This window comes from Falco punctatus (assembly GCF_963210335.1).
Source record: "Falco punctatus genome assembly, chromosome: 3".
Lineage (NCBI taxonomy): Eukaryota > Metazoa > Chordata > Aves > Falconiformes > Falconidae > Falco > Falco punctatus.
Genome location: NC_137582.1, coordinates 70,709,631 through 70,736,702, shown reverse-complemented (window position 1 = coordinate 70,736,702; position 27,072 = coordinate 70,709,631). Strand labels below are relative to the sequence as shown.

General features: G+C 42.5%; 1 protein-coding gene across 1 annotated transcript; it reads right to left on the bottom strand.

The window, feature by feature from the left end:
- Positions 1–459: 459 nt before the first annotated feature.
- GLIPR2 (GLI pathogenesis related 2) lies at positions 460–26,270 on the bottom strand. The gene is made up of 5 exons (XM_080378558.1): positions 25,895–26,270; positions 14,364–14,472; positions 10,815–10,918; positions 3,069–3,146; positions 460–2,025 (listed from the first exon to the last, which is right to left on the bottom strand). Exons 1-5 carry the CDS (start codon positions 26,070–26,072, stop codon positions 1,865–1,867), a joined length of 630 nt encoding a protein of 209 aa, XP_080234684.1. The 5' UTR covers positions 26,073–26,270; the 3' UTR covers positions 460–1,864.
- Positions 26,271–27,072: the final 802 nt, after the last annotated feature.

Sequence of the window (27,072 nt, the reverse complement as noted above, 5' to 3'; positions counted from 1 at the left end):
TGTTTTCATTCTCAGGGGTGGTAATGCTCTGCACGTGAAACGTTAGCCTATTTGGAGCTGCAACATTTGTCAGCTGAAGGCTGAAGAGAGGAAGGCCCCAAGACTGCAGTTACTGAAACACACACATCTGAGTGGGAGCTGAGTGGGTATTCCTTACTAAGAACACTGAGAGAGGGAGCAGCAGAAATAACATACAAAGCAGGAGTTCAAGACAGAAAGAGGTACGCCTCTTCATCTTCAGCTTCAAGTGTTAGCTCAATCTTTGCATAAAGGGATGATGCATGACTTGCTGTGCGATTTATCCTTTCTTAGAAGGTCTCTTCTTTCTTTCCTGGATTAGAGTACTTGCTGCTTTTATTTGCTCCATGTTGCAAAAGTAATAATGTCCTGTATTAATGTCCTGGAAATGAAATTTGGAGATTATTCCACAAAGACTCAAGTAACAGCAGACTTGAGTAATTCATATTCAAAAATATTTAATTTTCAGATGTTGATTATATGTGTTAAATTCTTGGTTACAGCAAGAAGATTGTAACATACAGCATCACAGTGACATATAATCAAGCCATAACAGTGCAGTTTATTACAACTGTGTAAACAAAAAGAAGTGTTTCTGTAATGGCACTCTTCATGAACCAAATTCTGGCATATTGAATCTCAGCAGAAGTCAAAAGAAACATTTACAAAGAAAAGAAAACCCCAAATGGAAGCACAGCATATGAACCTGGCCAAAATGGCCCAATTCACAAGAGAAGAAAGTGTCTTTTGAATTTTTGCTTGCTTGCTTTTAAGGAAATTCAGTCTGAAGTTTTTCAAGGCATCAATCCAGCATGTGAAGTATTTTTACTATTGAATGTTATGAACAAAGAGTAAACGTCTTTTAATTATGACCATGTGAATACCTCTTACTGTGACATTATTAAAGGAGACAAGAGATGATTTGGGGATGTTATTGTCTGTATAGCATGACACCTGAAGATATTCCTTAGGAAATAAAAATAAGTTGAGAAACAAAATCCAGCATGCTTTATCAAAGTAACTTTTTTGTGTGAAAATATCTAAGAGAAAAAGTAGTATCTTACTTTCTTGTAACAGAAGTAAACCATTTGATTATAAGACGATGTACATACTGTAAACTGTAAGATTGGGTTTGAACTTGACATACACTCATCTCAAATAGATTTTAAGTATTAGCACCTGAAATGTAACGCTAGGATTTAAACAATTTTAGTAGCTTTCAGGTCATGCATGCATTATGGTTTGCTTTATAGATAGAATTTTGCCAGCCATGTTTTAGTGTTCTGTGAGATCCTTTTAATAAAACCATGTAGGTCTGAATTCCACTACATTTTATATGTGTACCTTTCATGTGGGAAGTTTTGCATATATTCCATGTGCAGAGAGAAGGCTCCAGAGTAGCAGGAGGTATAGATAGAGCAAAGAAGTTACAGTTATTAGAAAATACTGGAAAACTGGGACTACATGATGTACTTACAAGCTGGTATCTTCAGTTTACAGAAAGCTATAAATGTACTTGTTTAAAAAGAAAGACATCCAACATGTGCTTACTCACATGCTGACACAGAGTTCATGCAAACTATTAAAAAAAAAGTTACAGATTTTAACCTTCGGAAGTGCTGCATAGACTTCATCCTCAAATAAACTGAAGCCCCCTCAGAAACAACAGGGACCTAATGTGCAGATTGACTCAAGCAACATGTAATTGCTTCCTCTGTAATGAGAAGTGAACAGCAGTATCAAACAGGAAATTTCATTGAATCTTGTTTCATTTCAAACACTGTTAAGTCCAAATCCAGGTTCACTTGTCATTAAGCCATAGGACTACCTTAAAAAAAAAAGAAAGTTATTTTCTTGGAGGAAGGACATTTTCTTCATAATAGCCTGGATTTACTACATTTCCAGCAGGATCATATCTAGCCACCACAAACGTTGAGCCATCACTAGCAGATGCTTTTCCAACTCCCATCTTTTTTGTATTCTTCCAAACCATTGCTGTGAAGTGACCTGAAGAAAGAGGAAGAAATATTTGCATTCATTTTAAGTACTAAATCTATAACATTCCCTTTAGCACATGAGAGGCGGGGAAAGAAAGAACAATACAATACTGTTCCTTTCTCTTAACAGGAGAACAAGCTAAGGACATGAAAAAGACCCTACATAAAGGATTTTATCTTGAAAAAGCCTTATCTGATCTGGGTCTACACTATTATTCCCATTTCCATGTCATATATGCATGAGAATACCTAGTAGGAGAATCATGAAAGAGATAGTTTGATGAGTATCTGATAAAATTTGACAAAGACATCACATTACGGTCCTTACTCCCTGCAATATGAATAGCAGTTCTGCCAGTGACTGTTAGACATTTGCTTTAGCCATCTCATGCTCCCCCATGTGTCTGTATGTGCAACTGTTCACAATAACATTTTTTGAGGCTTCTGCCTAGCTGTAATAGTCCACTCTGCATTGTTCTGCTCTGCCAGTTGTTCCCTCTATGCATAGAAAAATCCCATCGAAGAAAGACATTATTTTCTTCATCTGAAACAAGCTCAGGCATATCTCTTGCTTGACCATCGTTCAAGGAAAAATGTTCTATGTTCATCCAACACCAGCGTGTCAATATGCAGTCACTGGCCTGTTCCTCGTCTCCAAATTATATCTGAAGTCATCTGTGTGATTGGAGTAATATAATTTGGTAAAATTCACATCAATGTAAACACCATCATAATACATTTAATAAATACTTATATGATTCCAGTTTATATTTTCTACAAATTAATTTGCTTAAAAATAAGTTGCCTTTCAAAAACTTTGGAGTTGGAGGAAAAATGCGCTATTAAAGAACCCCACAACTTTTGCTTACTTCCTCATTTCTCAGTTGCCTTTTACCCTTCTGTCAGTTTCTAACATAAAACTTTGGGGAAAATCTAATTTTTTTCCCCTAAGAAAAATAGGTAGATCTCTTAAAAATAGCAAACAAGTTGGATAGCCAATTTTTTAAAGTAAAAGCTGCATTTTTGAAAAGACAGTGCCTGGTCTGAACTTACCTGTCCCAGAAGAAAACCCTGGGTTTTGAAAGCTGTAATTTTTTATTTCACTGTACCATCTGTCAGCCACATCCTTCCCTGAAAAAAAAAAAAAAGAAATCTGCTGTGGAATCATGACATAAACACAGAAGTGTAGCTCCCTTACAGCCCAGCCAGCAAGAACCTCTGTTAATAGCTGGCAAGGACTTCTAGAAATACTTAGAAAGTCTCTATAATTTAAAGAGGTTTTGAAATGTAGGTAACATGGTAGTACATGTATCTTACCAACTTTATTGTTTTTCAATAGCTGTTGCTACTCAGTTATTACGGACTCATAGAAGGAAAGGTTGGAAGAGACCTTTAAGATCATTGAGTCCAACCATTAGCCTAGCACTGCCAAGTCCACCACTAAACCATGTCCCTAAGCACTGCATCTACATGCCTTTTTAAATACCTCCAGGGATGGTGACTCAACCACTTTCCTGGGCAGCCTCTTCCAATGCCTGACAACCCTTTCAGTGAAGAAATTTTTCCTAATTTCCAATCTAAACCTCCTCTGCACAACTGGAGGCTATTTCCTCTTGTCCTGTCGCTTGTTACTGGGAGAAGAGACTGAACCCCCACCTGCCTACACCCTCCTTTCAGGTAGTTGTAGAGAGCAATAAGGTCTCCCCTGAGTCTCCTCCAAACTAAGCGACCCCAGTTCCCTCAGCTGCTCCTCATGAGACTTGTGCTCCAGACCCTTCACCAGCTTCGCTGCCCTTCTCTGGACACGCTCCAGCACCCCAATGTCCCCCTTGCAGTGAGGGGCCCAGAACTGAACACGGGATTCGAGGTGGGGCCTCACCAGTGCCCAGTACAGGGGGACGATCGCTGCCCTTGTCCTGCTGGCCACACTGTTTCAGATACAAGCCAGGATGCTATTGGCCTTCTTGGCCCCCTGGGCACACTGCTGGCTCGTGTTCAGCCGGCTGTCCACCCCTACCCCTGGGTCCTTTTCCCCCAGGCAGCTTTCCAGCCACTTTTCCTAATTTACTAAGCTACTAATTTGTTCAATACTTTTTGTTAAGCATCTCATGCCATCAGTGCCATCAGTGACTTGAGTTCTGCCTGACACAAGCACTGTCCATCAGTTTATCCACTGGAGTGCCAGGACCATGTGGCTGGCACAGCCTGGCTCAAAGCCTGGGCAGGCAACCCACAAAACACCTGTAGAACCATGTCGAATTCATCCTGTTCAAGGAAGATCTCTGCAGTAAGGTGCTCACCTATTAGGTCAGAGCTGGTGAAGACTACTATACTACCACCAACAGATCAGGAAACAGGACCATCCACCAATTCTCTACTGTTAGATCTTAACAAGGCTGAAGTTAGGAAAATCTTCAGGCAAGAGAGATGTGTGGCACAGCATTTGAATTGAGATGGGGCAGATACCCCTTTAGCCCTCAAATAAATGTCCTCAAAGAAACCATCTGGCAATTTAAGACATTGAGTTTACATTTTGTTCTGCCCAGAACCTTCTGTAACTTTCTTTCAGCCTGGAATATAATGAAGGCACATCTCCTTCATCTTGGATGAGTGCTCCTGTCATTAGGCTTCTACAAACAGCTTTCACAAGATCCTCCCTCTTGGAACATGTTTGAAAAGACTGAAGTGAGCCTTGCCAGATTTTCTGAGCAAAAGGGCACAGGGGTCTTTTCTCCAGGGAGGCCTCCCACCTGTGGACGCAGGTGTATGAATATATCCTCTTACAGCTCCAGGCAAACCAAAGAAAAATGACCCTTCTGACACCCTCTAGTTTTCTGTGTTCTCATCAGCATTTAATACTCCAAATTTCTAAGTGCATTCATTTTTAGGGGTTCTTACTAAGCACTACAGTCACTGTGAATGTCCACTTTGAGGCACTCTTAACTCAGGGTACTACAGATACCTCAAATACACATGCCTAGGAGCAGCTGCTGTGTGGAAGTCCTTGCATCCAGCACTGTCTCATCAAAGGCTTTCACTGACCACGGCTGTATAAGGACTGTGACTATGGCCAGTGATGTAGCACTACATGGCTGTGGGTCTTTAAGGTTGATATTTGCCAAAGAAATAATTCTTCCTCATTTTCTGTTGAGCAATTACAGAACCTGATAGAAAGGAGCAGATTCTGCTAATCTGCAGCGGGTCCCATGGAACAGGCACTCAGAGGGCAGGAGCTCAAACCAGAACTTGCAGATCCTGTGCACTCAAAAGTCAAATGTTACTTCTTTTCCATTACTGGTTGTTAGGAAATTCTTGTGTCAAAGACAGGCAGGGGGGAAGGAGGCAGGTTTTTCCTTGAGCTACATCAATAATGAAATTTCTGCTTAGCATTCCAGGAGGTATAACGCAAGGCCGGTTGATTTCATAGCAAGCTGCCAACACTCTTAGGCCTACCGTCATGAAGAATGCTGGTCCCTGGTGAACTGTTGGCTGCAGAACAGCAATGACTCATGTTTTGCTATTTTGCAGCAAAAAGTCTTAAACTTGCACTGTTTAATGGTGTTAACATCTTTAAACTTCACCTTCTTATGAGTGCAGTCTGCTAAAAGGATGGCGTTGTTAGCCTGGCTGTCAGAGCCATCTCTTGAGAGGTTTGTGAACTGAAAGTAGTATGAACTTACCTATGCCGTGCTGCTTGTTACAAATAGTGCTCTCTTAGCAGAATCAATTCACATTTTCTACATAAAAAGGCAGCAAAACCTCTCTTGCTTCCCAGAGTAAATGTTTCCAGAATAAAAATAGGTTCCTTCTTTCCCTACTGTCCCTAAGCCAAACAACAAACCATGTATGTAGAGGAATGAAGGCAGTGAGTTGATGAACATTGATGATACACAGCTGTGGCCTTGCTACGTAGGCAGTGGGTTGATTGACATGGACAATGTGCAGCTGTAGCTGGTTCCTGCAAAGTGGTTAAATAGCACTGAGGAGCATGGGAGGAGGGAGGTTAGATGTGGGAGGAGGTGTGGAGAAGGGAGACCCTAGGTGTAGCAGAGACATGGAATAGGGTGGTCTGGCCTCTGAAGGATGGAGAAACAGCAGGGACAGTAGAATCTGACCCATGGTAAAGCCTTGTTGCAGCCTGCTAGTTTTGCTTGTGCTGTGACACGTGTAGACCTGTTTTATGGCTGAAGTCTGTAACATAAATATCTGTTCATTTGTTACTCACACTAAAGCAAAAATGAAGACTGAGAAAAGTGCAAAGACCAATCTTCATGCAATACAAGAGGAAAAGAAAACATACATAGTAAAAAAAACCCAAGCAAAACAAGCAGATCATCCTGTCCCCTCCTAGACTTCAAAACTATAAAGAGTTTAGATGTGTTTTGTGGTAAGCTGAGTGGAACAGAAGTACAGATTGTGACTGCAGACATATCAGGCCTTATGAAGAACATGTATTTTATGTGTATAAGTGCTTAAGTTACTAAACTATGTAAGTAGTGTTTTTACATATGTAGGACTGTACTCCCACTGCTACCAGCGCTTCATTCCCTCTGTTAACGTATCAGTGTGATGTAGTATAAAGAGCAGCTCAAGAGAAAGTCATCCCCACTGCTTACTGTAGCTCTAAGAAGTGTACCTATGCTCCATGTGACAAGAACTTTAAATCTCCATAATGGAAATATTGCAGGACACATGGAAGTTTTGACAAACACAGTATCTCTTCATAATTATTTTTTTAAAATTTAAAGAATACAATCGTGAAAATTTGCCAACTCTTTAATTCAAGGGAGACATCAATAGCATCAGGTAAGAATACCTCAATCGTGTACATGAAAGACAATGAGTATAGTTGGGCAGCACAATCTGTGATGTGTTAATTCCCAGACTTTGTAGATGAAAGCTTGCAACTTACTGCAGCCAGGCAGTGGAAGCCTAGAAGCTGATAGCTATGTTCCATTTTTCTTGCACAGGATCAGTTTATTATTATATGGCATTGCTGTCATCCTTCTTGTATTAAAAGAGTCATTGCATCACAGGATGTGAGAAATTAAAGACTAACTTGTTCCCGGCAAAAGAGAAGGTGACCAAAGGACTAGGCAACATTTGACAGACTCTTACTTGAAATCATGTTAAAGAAGTGTCCTGGAAGTGAAGGGAATGAATTATATCTGTCATATGTACCTCACAGGAGGTGGGGGGGGTCCTACGTGGAAGTTATTACCACGTGAGAAGACAGACAGGTACCTAGCGATTAAACACTCTCCTCTGAAATACTTCTCTTCTGATTCTTTGCCCCTTGGGGAGCTTAAAACAATACAGTCATGGGACACAAGCCAAACCAGTGCCAAAAGTAACAGCTTATATACAGGGGACTAGGGAAAAACTGTTTTGAGCCCAGTGACCCCTGGGCTTCCAGAGAGAGAACAGCAGAGGAGTCAGCAGAGCACGGAGCCTACCTGCTTTAGCAGGAATTTGCATCCTCAGGCTTTCTGGTTCACAGGACTGACCACAGTATTTCCATTTCAGATTATTATGGAATAAGTGATGCAGTTATATTTAGTGTCCATTTCCCTTGCATTTCGATGTTTCATTGAAAGCAGCTCCCAGTCCCTGCAAAGCTCCCCCAGAACAGGGGCTCGTTGCTGTTCAAAATGCTTTTCAATCAGAAGGAAAGAACATGGAAAAGACATCTCACTCCCACCTCTCATTCCCAATAACAGCAGAAATGTTGGAACTTTACTTCTATCAAAAAGCATGAAGGTCTGTCCCACAGTCAGCGCTGCAGCTTCTCTTCTGTTGTTCCACTTGCAGAACCAATTAGTATAGTGCTGGGGTTTTTTTTGAAATATCCTTCCCGTTTGCATTGCTGTAAACCACATTCATAGTTGAGACACTTTCTCCACGGAAGCATAGTTTGACTCCACCCTTCTCCTAGCCATAGCTGATTGATGACCTGCTCGGTTAGACTTACTGGATGTTTGTTTCAGAACAGGCTGAATCTTGGTCTAATGAGTTTCATCAGTGCCGTGACTCTCTGGAGACATCTGCAGTGCATAAAAACTTGGTGCAACAGTCCTTGAATTAGTGTCCAAGTGTAGTTCTGCCCAAGACTAGGTCCAGAATCAGCATAGTGGTTTGATTTTATTTACCTAACCTATGAGCTAGTTACGTGGCCATATTGACTGTGCCTCAAGCCGCCTCATATGGCCAGAGGATTGACCATGTGAGGTCAGTCCATACGGAGGACTAAAAGTCCTGGTGTAAAGTTCTGCTGATACCACTCTGAAGGACAGAGAGATAATAAGGGGCCACTGTGCATGAACAGGTCTCAGTACTTTTCCTCTGCTTCCAGCATTCCTCATATAGGTCCTTATTTTATTTTACTTTATTTAACAGTACTGTATAAGCCTGGTGTTATGACAGCAAGAGATGCATCAAGGCAGGCTCTCAGTCAGAATATGCTCCTCCGGGGCTGGGGCAGAGGGTGTCTGTGCTGCTCTGGCCACTAGACCCCATTTGTAGGCAGACCCATGTTCATCCCGTAACAGATTTGGGTGATAACATACAGTGATTTTCTCTTACAAACTCTCTAAGAGAGTTCATAAACTGCAGTGTTTTCACAGGCAACACAGCACATTCTTCACGACCACACCATCCATCCCAACCAGAATTTAGTCATCCAGTGCTTGCCTTCAGCCTCTCGACACATGAGAAATCAGATGAGACATCCTGAGAAGCCTGACATACCACAGCTGCCAAGATAGGCTGCGGTCTCTTCATTAGTGGCAGATGACAGCTCACTTATTTGAACACAAAAAAGAGGCTGCCATGGAGCAGTTCCTACAGGACTGCAAGGAGGAAACAGCTGTCAACTCTTTCTTGGATTACAGGAATAAATGTATTTCCAGCAACAGCTTTAGGCTATGTAACTCCAAAATCCTGAATACAATTCAAGGTATTCTTGTACAAGGAGAGGAGTCAAACTAGAAGGCTTTTATAGGTGAAAGCTTAAATCTTCTCTGAAACAAGAAATCACCTTCTGGCATTATTACAGAACTCAGTAAGAGCCAAAATAAACAACAGCATCACTTTTAGAGAGAATACAGAGTATGCTAGAGGTTTATTGAGTTTTGCTTTATCTGGGAAAGAAACCAGAAGATACTGCCTGCCTTTGTTAAGCCCTTGAATGGATGCCTTAATACAAATTTCAGCCTCATTGAGCAGGGTACAAATTAACTAGCCAAAGGGAGCTATATGAGAAGAAGAGGAAGAATGAACCAGCTCCACAGAGATGAAGACTAAACCCAGACCAGAGAATAACTTTCTTTGAAGAACTAGTTTTCTCATTCCGGTACTTTGAATGATCCTGCTACATAGGAAATGTAGAAGTGTTTTACAGAACAGAAGAGGATGTAGCTTAATTTTCTCAGCAAGACATTCAATCCTGTGGATAAAAAAATAACAAAAGAATTGCTTAAAACTGGAAAGTTATGTATGGAAACCATGCACTGAAGAAAACAAATGGGATCCAGAAAGAGACAGGCATTATATAATTTAGGGAAAAATTCATGTGTTTTGTTTCCAGCTCCCTAAGTGGGAACTCTGTGACTTTACAGGGAAAGGAGCACAGGCCATTAACACAAACAAGAAGGAAGAAGTAAGCTCAGTGAGTCATAGCTGCTATGCAAACTTTGCCATACATCTGGGTTTTCCCATGCTGCTCTGAACCCTTGCCTCAGACTCTTGCAATGGACAGAATGCCAAATATGAGTAGATCAAATTGTATTTTTCCACTCTGGGTTTCTTTTTCAGCATGAAAAAGTACCTACTGAGAAATAGAGTTAGCACTTGCAGAGGAACCGAGCAGCATCCCTGGGTCTAAAACTCACTTACTAAAATTTCCAGGTCCTTCCAACAGGGCCTCCAGCCTGTAGAAATGAGCTTCTGTCTCCCTGAGGCTGTGCTGGAAATTCCAGGGGTAGATGGGAATAAAGAAAGCAAGTGGTCACTTTTAATACATCCCACCTGCTGTCTCAGCAGGCTAAGGCATGAGCCCTGCCCACTGCAGAAGGCAGGAGGGAAGAACCTGCTGAACATGGCTCCAGTTGAGGACTCCCTGCAGGCTGTCAGCCTGGCCAAAATTCAGCTCCTCCAGCACCCAAACCAAAGGCTGCCAATTACGTGTTACATTTACAATCAGAAAATATATGGAGTATTTTTGTCTTCAAAAACGAAGGCATGAAAAGGGCTCAGAGACTGTTTGCTGACAGTGAAGAAGTGGCTAGATGGCTAACACATTAATTAGCCTCTGCCACATTGGTGTCCACCTTCTGGTTTTGCCCCCACCACTGAACTGCTGTGTAGCATGCAATGGCCATTTTTCCACTTTCCTCACCATAGCTGGCCTGTGGTCAGCCTTCTCTTCAGCTGGACAAACTAAGAATAAAGGTGAAGTTCGGGGGGTTGACGGCTTCCTTCTCTCCTTCCGTGGATGTACAAGTAACATTCAAGACAGCTCCACAGCAGGGACATATGAAGCAGCCTAGCTGCCAAGTCCCACCTCCAAAGGGACACAGGACACTACCACAGTCCCTTAGCCCCTCTGTGCCTACATGTGCTTCTTGCTCTCAGTACATGTAGGTGACTGCAAACCATCATCCTGTACCATGGGAGCCTGGGCTGGGCTGTGGCAGATGCATTTTTGGAGGAGTACTCTTGCAACCAGATGCTCTGAGCCCAAAGTACACAAGGCAAGCGATTTATCCAGTGTCTGTGAGACAGCAAGAGAAGAACGCTTACCTGTTTGGTCATAGGATGCCCATGCTAGGTTTTCTCCATATTTTCCATTAGCAGATTCGGAGCTGTGTTTAAGGACCCTCGTGGTAGCCAGTTCTTCTGCATACCTAGCAAAGGAATCCACACATTGAGCCATGGACCACAGCCACCACGAGCAGAGAGAAGGAGGAGCAGGAGGAAGAGGAGGAGATGCAAGCAAGGAATTTTGCTGTGAGATGATGGTTTAAGTCAAGTTACTCAGGTGCAACGCCCTTAAGCCAGGGATGCTTTAAGCTTACAAAGATTTAGGATTTAGGCTAACGGAAGGCCTGGAGGCTATTTTCCCTGTCTTCCATGAGCATCTGTGTTACTGCTGAGAAGGGCTTAGACGAAATCAAAGGGCATATTTTCCACCACTATGTCCTGCCTAGCACCTGGAAATCCACTGGCCACACTTAGCTGCAGCTGCTGGTGGAAAGGGAAGTACCTGCAGCAATTGCTACAGGTGTCACCTCCTGACATTTCTAGGTCCCTCATGGGAGTAACTTAAATATTCTCAGTGAGATGGAAGAAAGACTGAAGTGGGGGTTGAAAGCAAGTGTAAAAACCCCTACATTTAGAAATGAAAACAAGCCAAATGCCAAACAAGAGCAATGTGCCAAGCAACAGTACAGAAGAGGATAGGACCACACAGAGAATCTGAGGCAACAACTGTGTGCACCAACATAAGGATAAGCAGCCCTGTTTCTATGGAAGCTGACATGTGTGAGAGTGTGGGCTGTATTTTATTATCTTATGACAATAGGGTTAAGAAGAACATCATGTGTAAAACAACTGTTCTCTTTACTGAATATTGGAAAGGCTTCAGTACCAAGACAATGAAATTGGAAAGACCATTTGTTATTTCTCATGGCACAAGGAATAGGAGGCAACACATAGAATCATCAGGTCATAGATTTAAAAGTCAAGTAAGACAAAGCACTTTTCCACACTGTGGTGCAGAAGTCATCACTGAAGGATGGTGCAGACACCAAAGCACATGTGAGTTTGAAAAAGAGCTAGACAAATTTACAATGTGTGTGTGTGTGTAATCTTTAGGGCTTATTAAAAAAAACCCAAAAACCAACAACAAAGAGGATACAACCTACTATTTAGGAAAACTGTAATTTCCAGGAGAAATCTGTAATTTCCAGAAGATAATGGTGGAAGGACCACCATATTTGTTTTGTCCTGCTACTTCTTCCCTAATCATTAATTACTGGCATCTGCCAGAGTTAGGAAATTGTCCAGCTGAACATTTTGGCCCAAGTTAGTATTTTAGTCATTAGTTTCTCATTTCCTTCTGTCCTAATCCTCCCACCAAAACAAAGTATTTAGCTGCCTCCATTAGTTTAGAATACATGAAAACTTGTTAGTCTGCTAGACCCTGGACTAGAAGTTCTCTAGATGTTCCTTCATGCCATATATCACTACAGTCTTGTAATTTTTCTCTTCAAGCATTCCTACATCCCAAGCAAGAGGCAAGACTGGAACAAAGTACACACCACACATGGACAAAGTTGCCAAGGACTTGGGACAAAGGGTGATTAATTCACTCGAGCTCAGGCAGTTGAAAGCATGGGATTTGCATCTGAGATCATCACCCTATGCTTCATTACAGTCAGAGATAAGCAGACACCTGCTGAGGGTGACTCATGCTAAAGCAGGGATCCAATAATCAGTTCATCTAACTTGTCACAATTATTGGGACTGAAAATACTAGGAAACAGACCATTTTCAACACAGATAGAGAAGCACAGGGAAGTACCCAGAGGTATGCTAAATATATACCAACGAAGATATCAGATACACCTGAAGGTAGTGTCGTAAGGGTGAAGTTCTTTGAATTTAAGATTATACAAAATTTGTCTTGGCAAATATGAGATTTCTTATATTGCATATATTTTATTCAGATCAAACCATTTCTGGTTCTTGCTATCAACCAGTTTCACCAGTCTCTGAACATTTGTCTTAATTCTTACAAGTTCAGTTACAGACCACAACCAAAGGTTTCCTATTGTTATTCATCATGATGGGGAAAGTCAGCTGAGACCAGAGAGGACTGTGAGGAATTCCAGAGGGATCTAAAAATACCCAGCAGAGGCAACAGCACACTTAGAGATAAATGTGGAGCAATGCATATTTGCAGAATAATCTGAACTATTCATACAAGTTGACTTGTTCAAACCAGCTATAGCACTTTGGAGACACAAGTGTTATTGACAAGTCAATGGCATCTCTTCCTTGTTGTGAGGCATCATGTAAAAGAGAAACAAACCAACCCTTTGAAGAACAGAAGGAAAACCCCAGCAGATTACAAAGGTATGTGGATGAGTCATTGGCATTCCATCTCTTAGAAACACTACATCCAGTTATCATGATGACTCAAGAAAAAAAAATGTGAAAAAATCAAGACAGAATGAGATTTGTTTGCTGCCAGAGGGCATGTCCATATATCACATTCATGGCACGTTGTACAGCACAACACCTGGCAGACATCTGTGGTCTAGGAGTGCAGGAGCTGGTGCATCTCTGTGACAGTGCTTCACCACGCTGGGATGGGACAGTAAGTCAGTTTCTGGAGAGGCTGCAGTCTCTCTGGCTCCCAGCCAGCTGGCATGAAGAGGTTATGGAAGAAAGCCTAATGGGAGATGAGATCTCATGTCTGCAGGGATCAAATGGGCCACTATTTAGCTATTATGGAAAGACATCTATTTTCTGAATAGTTTAATCACCATTTACTCCTTCAGGTATCTCCTTTGTACTGTAAGAATCAGCCTGAAAAAAATGAAGATTTTCAAATCTACTTTGAAAAGATTGCTGTAAAAGGAAAGGAAATAATCTGGTGGTTGTATCTACAGCAAAAAAGACAAGTGGAATTGGACTCAGATTTCTGTAAGGAAGACTTAAGTCAGACAGCAAAAAGATGTATCTACTGTGCGTTAGACTGACAAGAAGTTGTGCAGCCTACAGCACTGGAGAAGAGATAAGATCTGTCCTTCCTGACAGACTAGAGAACAACATATACTGATTTTGCTTTTGGGGGCAGGGAAATAGGCAATTTGATCTGAAATTACTTCCTTCTGATTCCATTGATCTTAGACCAGACATCACTCCCTACCATGAAAGAGTTAGATTCTCACTATTTCAGCAGCAGTGGATATTCTCCTGCAGATGGCAGTTCATGTGACAGAGGTGATGATGAAGCATGTTTTAGGCAACTACCCTCTGCAGTGGAGACATACCAGTGCAGACAGATGCAGCCCATGTCTGGAAAAGGATGCAAGAAAGATTTATATAGTTGTGACCACAGAAGTGTCCATGTGACCAGCCGGTGCTATACGATGGAGAAAGAAGGGACAAAAGAGCTGGGTAGGGAAACTGAAAGAGTCAAGTCCCTCACTTCTCACCCAGTAAGTCTTCACCGAATATCAGCACATCAAAAGACAAATATTTTTTTTTCAGTATGCACAGTCAAACCTAACAGATAAAAGTGTCACAAATGTCATTAGAGAAAAGAAAGACTGAACTCACTGTTGGGCTCCTCTGTTTAACTTCTTGCAGAGTTTTAAAGGGGGAACTCCATGTTTCTTCCTGTAGTCATTGTGTGCTTTCAAGACTTCTTCGGCAAATTGTTTGGAAGCTGAAATCACATCAAAAAATTGGAAAGGTCTGTCAAATACAGACATTAGTGAAGACAAAAAAAGCATACCCAGTAGCTAAGATGCTGGTGCAGGCTGGACTGAAGAAGAGAAGAATACCACCCTCATTACCTGGCAGTAGGTTGAAATGAACCGCTAATGCTTTCAATCCAGGAACTAACTCTTAAGAGACACTCCCATTGGGATGGTACAGACTTACTAAAGAAGAAAATGTGAACCATATTCCCTACCTCAATAGCAAGGTGATTTAAGGTTAGTTTGACTGACTTTCAAGATTTCAGTGCACTGCATCACCATTATAAAGTCTCAGAGTAAGCAACAAATAGGTCCTTTGATGAGATGCACTAAAAATGCAAATTATTGTCACTGTCTGCAAGAATGTTCTGTATTAGTCAAGACACCACCTAAAGAAAATGAAGATACGAAAATGTTCAGAACTATGCAAGTACTTTGAAACATACACCATTCTTTTTATTCGTTATATAGTACAAATTCATAAAAACTCAAAATGCATCTCTGTTTGGCTCAATACAAATTTAACTGTTCACAAGCAGCAAGTGGTAAGGAAAGAAATGACTGCTGGGGATGATTTTCCCCCCGCCCCCATGCTAATGTGTGTTCAGCAAATATCTGAATTCCAAAGTAACTGCAACATTTTAAAAGAACTCATGTTTATACTTCGGTAAATGTGGGACTTTGAGCAGCACAAGGCAGAGGACAAGCAACAAGTCATACTGCAATTCACTTTGACAGCAATTTCATGTTACCTCCTTTTATGACATTTTTCCCAAGGGTCAGAGGAAAAAAAAAAATCCTCTCACATTGGTCACCCTGTGGAATTTGCTGCTTTAAGAAAAATTTGAACCTGAAACAGGGCATTGGGACAGTTAAAGAGGTATGGATAGCATCTTCAAAACAGAAAGATAGTTTTCACTTTCTCTGCCTTGCTGAAGCTTCTGAACAGGCCAAGACATCTTTGAGTATTTACTCTGCTTTTACCATGACACAAGTTTGTACATCTATTAATGAGTCATCAGCTTCATTTCTGAATATCCTGATTAGCACCACTCCCATCATTTTCCTTGTAAGACACCTTTGAAGCCCAAATAGACCTCATGACTAAGAAGTTCTTAACCTTAGATTTCTCAGCTTCCTCTCACTACTTGATCCTAACAACTATAATCAGTTATTCTCTCCTTTATTAGCATGTATGCTATTCTGCTGTTTGTAATGATGCATTTTCCCCACAGCAGAACTGTCAGTTTCACATACTGCTCTCATAACTTTTTCCTATGGCAATTACCCAACCTATGCTCATATATTAGGTTATCCTTGGAGTGCTCGCCAGTTTCCCCAACAGCTTTAGGATAATACAGCAGCCTAAGATAATCTCAATATCAAATGCACATAGAAAGCCATCACTGTTTCATGCATAACCTTAAACCTTTTGAACACAGTCTGAAGACAGGTTAACCTTTTCCAGACCAAAGTGTCATTGTGGACATATATCTAATATATTCTACATCAACATGCTTTCAGGATCACTTTTTTTGGTATAGAATTGTTGGCATAAGGAACGCTGTTGAGTGAGATGAAATCTGCCCACCACCTTCCTCCTCAGGTTTTCCTTCAATTTTGTGTGTCACAAGTTGCATATCATCAAACAAAACAGGCACTCCATTCTGCTGTTTAAACACCCACACCCCCTTTTGCTAACAAACCTGTCCCATTGCTCTTATTACCATTGCTCACAGCTCGCTAATTCTGTAAGCCGGACTCTGAAATCTCTCATCTGTGGAGTCACAGCCTATTTCTAAAGCATCTATTACAGGTTAGAGAGGAAAGCAAGCCTGCAGCCAGTTCACTTAACTTCACTGATGCAGGAGTCCGTGATTCCAGCAGGGACATTTTAAGACAGTCTGCAAATCAGAGAAGTTGAAATACATGGCTTTGGAAGTTGCACCACATACTCCAGGCTGCATTTGTCTGCACAAGACCATCCTTAAAGCTTGTGGCTATTATCACCTAGACTTAATATCTCATCCACTCAGCATTAAATAGCAGATAAACAATCTGACCTGCATGTGTGAAAGTTGCTGTTCAAATTATTTACTCTCAGTGACAATAAAATTGAAATTCTAAAAATAAATAAATAAATAGAAATAAAAAAGAAGTCAACTTAAATACAGGCTTTGTCAGCTGTCAGTCCATCCATTAACAGAACTGTTGCATAATCCAGCTCTGTACTAACATTTTGACTTACAAAGACCAACAAGACGTGGACAAAACTGCATTTTGTCTAGGCACAGCAGGCACCACTAGGCTGTCCCTAGAGAACCTCCATCCTCTCCTTTCCTCAAAGGCGGCTGCTAAAGAAACACTTATCTACTGTGACTCAAGCTCATGTGCTGACCGCCTCGCTCTGCATGGCTTCCCCCGTGCATGCTGATGAGTGGAGAGGGACACCCAACTGCCAGATGTATTTCAGATGTGTTTTGAAAGGCATGTTAAGTTTTTCCATTTTACCAATGTTCCATACACTGAGAAACCAGACATTAAAAGTGAGAGTTAATGGGAGTTTTCAGGCTCCCACCCAAATGGGAACAGCTTCCCAGACAGCTTTGGAGACATACTTTTTTCCCTTTGTGCAGGCTGCTTAAACTGCTAGAAGAAATTATTGCCTACTGCCAGGAAGTTAGGTTTGGCCATGGATCATTACACAGCTTAATATGTAAAACAACTAAAGGTATTAGATATAGTTGTTTGCTCCTCATTATTCAATTATTTACCTCTATTTTGAATTCTTCTGGAACATTGGCTAACTTAACGACAACACGTGACAACTAATTTCCAGTGTATGATGTACAGAGCACACCTTATAGTTGTTATGCTTTTGGACTTTCAGTTTCATTGATCAACTTCGTGTCACCACAGAAAACTGAGCAGAAGCATCTAGGTTGCCTTTTCCAATTGGATTTTTTCCCCCTGAGTATTCTATTTCTCCGTTTTCTTACTGTCTCTAAACATGGCCAATCTTAGTCTTTCTCAGGTGAAGAACTCTTCATGCCTGAATCCTTTCTGCCTCTTCTCTGAACCCTGTCTTCTCCTGCTTTGTTTTTCCCTTAGTTTGGACATCAAAGGTGGAGACAGTCTTTTTAGCAGGGCCTGTAGCGTAGGACAAGGGGTAATGGTTTTAAACTAAAGAAGGTAGATGCAGAGTAGAAACAAGGAGGAAATTTTTACAATGAGGGTGGTGAGACACTGGCACAGGTTGCCCAGAGAGGTGGTAGATGCCCCATCCCTGGAAACGTCCAAGGTCAGGCTGGATGGGGCTCTGAGCAACCTGATCTAGCTGAAGATGGCCCTGCTCATTGCAGGGGGGTTGGATTGGATGACCTTTAAAGGTCACTTCCAGCACATATAGTTCTATGATTCTATGAAATGGACTTCATGCAGAATCTTACACAGAAGTGTCCCATTATGTCTGTCTCAATACCTCCTTGAACTGTAACATAGGCCTCAACTCTTCACCCAGTGTGTGCATTACAGGTAAATGGAGATAATGATCCCACCTTTCAATTCTGCCCCAAAATAATTAGAAATGTGCTTGTGTAATGGCTAAAGCAGCATATCTGAAGAAAGCCTCAAAATACACTTCAAAGGACCCACCATTTTTGAAAGAGGTAAACGCAAAAACCTGATACCAACAGCCCTGGCAATGTGAGTCATATCACCCAGGGTATGAGCCTTCCCTGCCCAGAACCCAGGCAGAAAGAAGCCAAGAGCCAGAATACATACAGAGGACACAAATGCAAAGTGAGCAGAAAACACATGAAGATGAAGAGGTAATTGCATAACTGTTTAAACACTGCGTGTAGTTCTGCTTTAATACTGAAATCCCTTCACTCTCCCTTGATTCTGCAGAATTGCTCTACCCTACTCTAATAGCAGAAATGGGGTGTGAAATAAGAATGCAGCAAATACAACTTTTTATATGTCCAACAGGTTTGTGAAAAAATTCATTGGAGGTCTTAGGGAACTGTAAAGTAATTGTATCAGGAAGTCCTTTGTTAACTGGTAACTGGTGAACTGCCCGAGACAACTGAAGTTACCTCTATTTCTACAAACTTCTCCAAGTATATTAACAGACTGGAAACAAACAAAATTCTTGAGTAAAAGACTTCTAAGTTTCTAATGACCACATTTTCTTCTAGACCTTTCTAAGAGACCTGACATATTTATTATTCATAATATTTATCCTCACTTGAAATGTAACTCCCTGGAAACTAGCCCTAGCTGAATCTTTCACACTCTTAAGAACGATGTTCCTTCAATGGAGAAGTGATGGATATTTAACTGATAGGAGAAATGTTAAAGAGGACAGCCATGCCTCTGCTCATTTTGACTCCACTTAGGTTTGAAGTCACAAACACTCCAGGATGGTCTTATACTGGCTGGCCTCTGCAGTGCCACAGGGAGTGAATATTCCTTGTTTCTTTCTCCATGTAGTTTGACTGCACTTTCTTCATCTTCAAAGACTGGCCCTTAATGCTATCCCTAAATATGTCATTTGAGAGCATGGATCTGACACTCCAATTCAGGGATCACTTCCAGCCGTAAAAACTGACCTTCAGTGCTAAATCCTCTAACAAAGCTGTTTGATTGCTTGGAAATGTAAAGAAGCAATGAAATCCCATGTACGTCCTGGAGGGGAGGCAAGATAAAATGATACTACATTCAGAAAGCATTATATCCTTCATGGGTATACTTTGTCTTCTTTTACACTTCTGAACCAAGAACTCAGTAAATGGGCAACATCTCCACCCCATACAATAGGCATTTATGGGAGATAGCATAATTGTTAGTACACTATTTCCCTTCCAACTTGAATTATCCTATGACCCTACTGAAAGTTGGAAGAGAAAGTATTCCTTGTGGGAATGAAAGGAATTGGGGGTTGTAATTAGACATGGGTTTTAATGGGAGTAGTTTCCCAGAACCTTCTTGTGTTTATCAGGCTGCTCAAAATAGCTTTCCCTGCAGCTCAGGAGATCCCTCTTCAGGTAGGTTCTCCGATGTCTTTCAGCAGTGACTTTTGCCTGAAACTTTCTTACATACCTGTTTATCACGGGGGTGAACTTCAGGACATCAGTAAGATGTCTGAGTTAATCAAATCTGATGGACAATGTCCGCACTCATTTTATTATCTGGGCTTCCTCTGCAGCAAACTGGCAACTTAATAACTTTGCATTACCTGTGCCATATGGTGTAACACACTATTTTCTCCCATACCGAATTTCAGGCGTATAGCCTGATAATATGAAGCCACCGGTGTAATAATGTTTCAATGACATTAGTCGTGTCACTATTTGATTGCAAATCCTATTCTTGCTGTAATAGACAGTGTTGATTATTTCCTCACTTAAGGCCTTTTATAAACTGTTAGGCAATTGACTGCCCTGATTAAAAAGGAACACCTGGTAAACTGGAAACAGCACAGCTCTGAGAGGCATCAGAGCCTTCTGTGATATAAACTTTTTTAAAAAAAAAAAAAAAGCAACACTAATCAGCAGGTTTGAGCATTGACAGAACCAAGTTCTCACTTTCATTGGAGGCAGGGGTTGGGGAGGGGAGTCCTCTGCTTGCAGCCCCTCTCTCCTCTGAACTACTGGGGAGGGTCCAGCGGAGGGCTACGAAGATGATGAGGGGACTGGAGCATCTCCCTGATAAGGAAAGGCTGAGAGAGCTGGGCCTGTGTAGCCTGGGGAAGAGAAGACAGAGAGGGGATCTTATCAATGCATAAATATCCTGGGTGAGCACCAGGAGGACAGGGACAGGCTCTGCCCAGTGACAGGTTCAGGGGCAACGGGCACAAACCAAAACATGGGAAGTTCCACCTGAACATGAGGAAAAGCTTGTTTGAGGGTGACGGAGCTCTGGAACAGGCTGCCCAGAGAGGCTGCAGAGTCTCCTTCTCTGGAGACATTCACAACCCACGTGGACGCGATCCTGTGCCACCTACTCTGGGTGACTCTGCTCTAGCAGGGTCCTGGACCAGATGATCTACAGAGGTTCCTTCCAACCCCGACCATTCTGATTCTGTGATCAGGAATCACTTTCTCACCACTAGGGTGACCAAGCACTGGCAGAGGTTGCCCAGGGAGGTTGTGAAGTCTCCATCCTTGGAGATATTCAAAAGCCATTTTGGCATGGTGCTGGGCAACCAGCTCTAGGTGGCCCTGCTTGAGCAGGGTGCTGGACCAGCTGACCTCCAGAAGTCCCTTCCCACCTCGACTCTTCTGTGATTCTAAGCTGAGAGATCTGTTTTAGTAATGAGTCTTCATAAGGGAAAATTCAAAAACAGGTTATACCCTACCACAGTTCACCCCAAATCACTTTCTGAGGATCACTTATTAAGTGCCCAACATGTGCCTATGGCCCACAGAATTCACAAGTGTGACGAGCAAACACATAGGGTATAATTAAGCATGCATTCAATAATTTCTTAACATCTGCCTACCACAAACTATCATCAGAGTTGTTTCATGGAAAACAGGACCCCTTGCCCCCAAAATTTATGTTTACAACAAGGACATGGAGACTTCAGGAACACCTGCAACCCCATCTCAGCCTTGTGACACACACAGGTGTGTATACAGGGACAGCCTGCACAATCTGTGTCAGAAAATGCCCCTAAACCCCGTGCCTACAATGGTGGCATGGCAAAGCTTCAGAAGGACAGTTAACTTACCATTTCATACAGCTCTGCAACCATCATGCTTAGAGCTGAAAGCAAGCAAAGCCCATACGATTTCAGTTCAAAGCCAAGATTTGGTCTAGTAATTCAGTTCTGTCAACTTTAAATTATACAAAATAATGTTTGTGGTGGCCTTAAACAGGCCCGTATTATCTTCCTCCACAACACCCCAGACTACTGCTTTCTCCTTACACTTGCTTGCACAGGAGACAGCTCTGAACCAGAGTGGCTGGCCACCCACCTGGCCTCACCTCGCCCCCCTCTGCAGGGCCACCCAGCCCAGCTCTGGCAGAGCTGCTGTTCAGACCTTCAAAGACTGGGCAGAACTTGCTTACATCTGCCTATAAAAACATAACACAGATATGCACCGGCCAATCTGTCGAAGAACAGCATGGCCTGTACCAAAACAGTGATCTGAAATAGCCTTCTGGCCTGTTGAGATATGTAATAAACAGCAAAGCAGTTAAAATCAAGAGGCTCATTTTTGCATACTTTTTGCTCCTGCACATCAAGCAGCAACTGAGGCAAATTCAAATTCAGGCAAGACAGACACTACCAACTGTTCTGATTGAAAAGTAAGGGTTTGAATGTTTCCAGTAATAAAAGCCTTCTTCGTGCTTAATTTTATTTTTTTTTAAGAAGGATTTTATGGAGGATTCAGAAAGGAGAAAAGATGTTTTTTGGTTAATGACATGCAACTCTATGACATAGGAAACCTTGGTAGGTTTCTCGGCTACTACAGACTTTCACATTCCATCTTATTCTTTGTGGGCCCTTCATATTTGCTTTGGTATTTATCTGCCTTGAACATGAGGAGCTAAGGCTCCTAATCTAACAGTCAACATGCAACCACTGTTGCATGGGATGGCTGCTCTCCCACTCCCCTCCTCTCCTCCACCAAAACACTGATGGTTCAACAGACAGGTAAAAATTGGGCCCAGAATACTGTTTGACGAGGCCTGATCCTTCCTGACAGACTTTTCTCTATTTGCCATTTATTGAACTTGAACCAAGCAACCAGTGTCTTATACACACAAAAACTAGAGCAGTGTGGGGTGTTTAATTTAATTAACTTGATTTTTTTGAAAGGCCCTTTTCCCACCACACCTCCAGCTCGGTTCTGGTGCAAAGAGAAACAGCCATTAACTTGTATTGATAATAAGTTCTGCAAATGCCCCCGTTACCGAACATGAACGCACGGTTGCTAGCAGGTTAGTCTAATTAATTTCCTCTGTGTCCACCAGTCCTGTAAAATCATCCAGCAGGAAACACTGTCATTTTGGCAGCTGGCGAATATCACATTTCTCAGAAAGCAAACAGGTCACTTCTCTAATATGCTTGTACTCTTGTTATGACCTGCTACGGCTTTCTCCCACCAAGATGCTAAAGTACAAATTTGCACTTCAGAGCAGTTGAAGATGTAGCTCACTCTGCAGAAAACACCACGGTCCCTTTTATTATGCTCCAAAAGTACCTCTTAAGAGTTAAAAACCAGCACATGCTTTCAAGGAAGATTAAAACCAGCATGGAAAACTGCAGTTTGGTTCCTGTCTCTTTTCTTTTTTTCAAAATCCTTTCTCAGCCCTTTTTTTTGTATTTGCTCAACAAGCGGTGCAGCGGGTAACTCCCAGCCCTTTCTCTAGAGTCCCACCCACATTTGCAGAAGGGGAGAAAAAAAAGAAAAAGACAAGAAGGAAAAAGAAAAAACAAACACTATAAAAAGATAGTCAATATTTAGTGAGCTCGTCCTCGTCTTTGACTGCGTCTGCACCCACTGGCCAGAAGAAACAGGCAGTTCCCTGGCCGTCACCTCTGCCCCGTTTTTAGGAGGCAAGTGGGGCAAGCTCCCTTCCCCCACCAGGCAGGGCTGGAGGGGAAGCGGAAGAAATGAGACTTTGAGCAGCCTTTTCCTGCCACCATCCCAGCCTTTTTGGAGACTCCCACTGCATTAGAAATCCCCGCTCTCCCGAGCGGAGGAGTGGAGCTGGCAGCCAGCTGCTTCCCGCAGCATCGCCGGCAGCTGCTCGCATGGATATCCCCTCTGGGGCCAGGGCTGGCCGCAGGACCCCGGCCTCCACCATGCACAGCTGCAGGGGTGTCAGAGCCCTGCCAACACGGCAGTCTTAGCAACAGGGCAACAAAAAGCAGCCAGCTCACCATCACCTTGCTTCCCGCAGAAAATACGTACCCCAGCCGGTTCGGTTGGGGCTCCCCGGGATCTGTGGCGACGGGGGCCTGCACCATCTGCTAACCCAAACGCTGCCCAAAAAGAGGAGACCAAGGGGAGGGCACAGGGGGTCCTCATGTTTGGCTTAAGTATTTCCAGGAGCTATGGCCAGGGGAGGTGTTTTACTAAATCTGATGAGGGAGTTTCAGTATGAATTTGGTATTAGTAGCCTGCAGCTTCCAGGGAAGAAGGCTGAGTCAGACGCCTTCCGACACGCAGCTCGATTCAGTGAAGCAAAACCAACGCTAAGTTTCTAGCTCTGATACTTGTAATGAACATTGCTTCAAATGTAATCCAATAGCTATTATCAACTGTTGGAGAGCTTTTATCAAAGACCTGAGATTTTCAACAGCAGGATTTCTTTGCCTGGGGCTACTCAGACCTCAGGATAGGTTTACTGAAGACAACAAGTTAAAGAAACTGCTCTGAAAACATTTATTCTAAAACAGTGGCCCTACTCTACAGGAATTACAGCATCCTGAAGTTTACGCCTTCAGGTAATCCCTGCCTTAATCTTTCTGACACAGGAGAGGAGCGAGGACTCTGTTTCGAGGTCAGACAGATCCCAGCACAGAGAAACTTGCCCGCATCATGTCCTCAGGAGCACTACAGCAGGAACAGGAGGTATTTTGCACAAAACACAGAGGAAGCAGTGCTCTGCAAAACAGCTGCTCTTGCCCATTCAAAGGCAAACCACACTGAATGATCTCAGACAGGAATTTGAAGACTTCAATGCACTGGAAAGGCCAGGTGGGATTTACTCAATAAACCGATTGTCAGGACAGGATCTCAGTTTCATGATTCATCTAAAAATACCACACGCAGCTCAAAGACATAACCTGGACCTAGTTTACCATTGATTTGAAAAGCATGACACAAGTGACAAAACATTTTTTAAAATGTACTTAGATCTCAAGCTCTATTTGTTTACATAACTACTTAGGGATGCAAACGTTACCCAAGCCTCCACAAAAGGAGTTTCTAGTCTGTCATTGCTCCTAAGTGTGGACAATTAACTAATGTGCAGTAATAAAGGTGCAGGAAACAACAGAGACAGTAATTCCTTTCTGACTGTATTAGCAACTTGCATATATTAAACCAAGAGATTTTCATCATTTTGGGATTGGGAGGTGCACAGTGGAATATCTCTACCGCTTTGGCCCAATGTGCTTTGCTAATGTAATGTACAGCTACTAGACTTACCCAGTATTTGTACTTCTTATGCCGTTAGCAAAGAAGTGCTGAACTTGATACTTCTCAGCAACTACAATTATTTAAATTGTTGTAAACTTATTTACTAAATCCCAATCCACTTGAAAACAGCTTCCAGGACATGGGGCCAAAACCACCCACTGGCAGCTATATGGTGCATCGCCTGGACTGGGTGCACACTAGTAAGCCCTTTACAGTCACATGTGCAGACAGCTCTGATCTCATCTAGGATGCTCGCCTTTAAAAAAAGAAAAAGGAAAACAACTCAACAAGCCCACGCTGAGGCTTACTAAAGTGTTAGCTGCACAAAGATTTTCCTCAAGTTTCTCTGGAAAAGGTCTATGGTTTTGAGTGAGTAAGTACTAAGTTTTGCTGAGCATGTCCCATACATGCTGTTTACACACAGGACAGACAGACAATACACCACCAGGCTCTGATTTGTCACATAAATAGCTTCCTAACCACAAGAACCAAAATAAGCCCTCCAGTTTTGCAGCTGTTTCAGAAGATCGGCACATATTTCCACTCATGGCTCTCACAGGACAAAGATGGAGAAAGCCCTGGCCACGAGCTCTCTCTTCTTTAGGTCTCTGGCTCCTTGGCAGCTTCAGAGGAGCTCTCCCCCTGCCGAGACTGTCACAGCAGGGCATGCAGACAGCTGGCGGCGGTGGGGAAAGGACCAACAAGGCAGCCAGCAGCAGGGAGAGACTTCACGAACATCTGCACAGCTGGGGAGAGACTTAGGAGCTGAGCAAGGCTATCCTCAGTTAAACAGTCCCCAAATCTTAAATCTAAATCCTCCTGACAGAGAAGGTGATAAGAAGCTTTCCCCACACCCCCAAAAAGCATCCTGCACCCTATTTGCAAGGCAGGTAAGTTTGGTCAGGCAGCCAGACACAAGATAATTTTATTTCCTTTATATATATAATTATTTCATAGAGCAAAGAAAAGCTACTACAAGTTACAAAACTTAAGCTGTATATAAAATACAACCACCTTGCGCAGGTTGGGGAGGGGGGGTCGTTCTGCTTGGTTTTTTAATTTAACCCTGTGTCAGAGAGAAGGCTCCTCCCAGGCTGTACCATGCACAAATGAAAGCAGCTTTCTCGGAGGAAAGCCACTAATGCTTTACAACCCTTTCCGAGCACAAAACCCGGCACGCACATTTTAAGAACACGCAGCCAACTGCACAAAGGCATTTACTCACCTGATTTTCCCATGATCAGGTGGTGGTTGCGTTGGTTTGTTTGGTTTTTTTTTAATTTCACCTGCTGCCTCCTCTCTTGACTGAGTTTCGCTGCGAAGTGCCAGGGACGAAGCGTTTGCAATTTCAGCTCAACTTCTCCACTCGCCTGCGACCGCTGCCGGAGAAAACCCAGCAGCATGAACCCGTCACCGCCCCTCCTGCAGCGCCATGCTGAGCCTGCCCATGCCTTATAAGGGTAGGGACACCGCTATTTTTTGTTAAAAAGATCCTGTTTCGGGTCAGGAGCTATTTCTCCACCACAGTAACCAAGCAGTTCCAAAACACCATATGTTTTCACATACCAAGTCAGCTTAGTAATCATGGCTGCCTTCTGATAAGAGCAGGCTGTGATATGAAATTCTGCTGACAAATAACTCTGCTGCCACAGCCGGCATAGCCCATGAGGTTAATTCATACAGCTAAATACTTGTTAAAATTTTACCCAGCTACTCTACATACAGTTGAAAAGGCAAGTGATAAGGCAGTTTGGAGTATAACTAAGTTTTGTGTCTAAACCAAACCGCTTTCTGGACTGTTACAATATAATCCGTAGAAGGTATTAGTAAAATGCAGCACAAGATTTTGCAGGTTAAACAGGAACTGTGCTGCTGGTGTATTCTGTGAAAAGAGAGCTGGATGTGCGTGCGCCTCATTTTACCTGTGCCAGCACGCTGTGCCACTGTCACCTACACGCTACATCAAAATACCTCAAGCTAATCTGGCAAATGGTAACTACTTCAACCGCGATGAATGCGATGCTTTGATTTAACTTCGGAAGTCCTGTGTCTCTCCAAACAATAATTCAGTTACATGTTTCCAACTTTCATCTTTTCATCATCACAAAAAATCCTCTGAGGTTAATGCTTCCCATTTTTTTGCAATGCCTTTCAAAATGTCAAGGTTCTACTTGGTTTTGTGCCAAGCCTGCTGGCTCAGCAGGTTTTAATTATCCTTTATCTACTTCTGGAGGCTGAGTTCCACAACAAGAAAAGAAAAGAAATATCAGAAATAAAAAGATGTGGGGTTTTGGTTGGTTTTTTTTTTCCTTTTCAAGCAAGTATCAGCAGCAGGTGGGGAAAGACAATATCCCTTCACCAACACGCTGCTCCTCCTGAGGCTGCTTCACTGGCAAGGCTGAA

Bases quoted from the DNA above. Each gene is read 5' to 3' on its own strand.
- GLIPR2 (XM_080378558.1), bottom strand. From the start codon at position 26,072: ATGCTGCTGGGTTTTCTCCGGCAGCGGTCGCAGGCGAGTGGAGAAGTT. The intron at 14,473-25,894 runs GTGAGTAAATGC...ATGTGATTTCAG, and splicing joins CCTGATCATGGGAAAATCAG to CTTCCAAACAATTTGCCGAA. The intron at 10,919-14,363 runs GTGAGTTCAGTC...TTCCTTTGCTAG, and splicing joins TTAAACAGAGGAGCCCAACA to GTATGCAGAAGAACTGGCTA.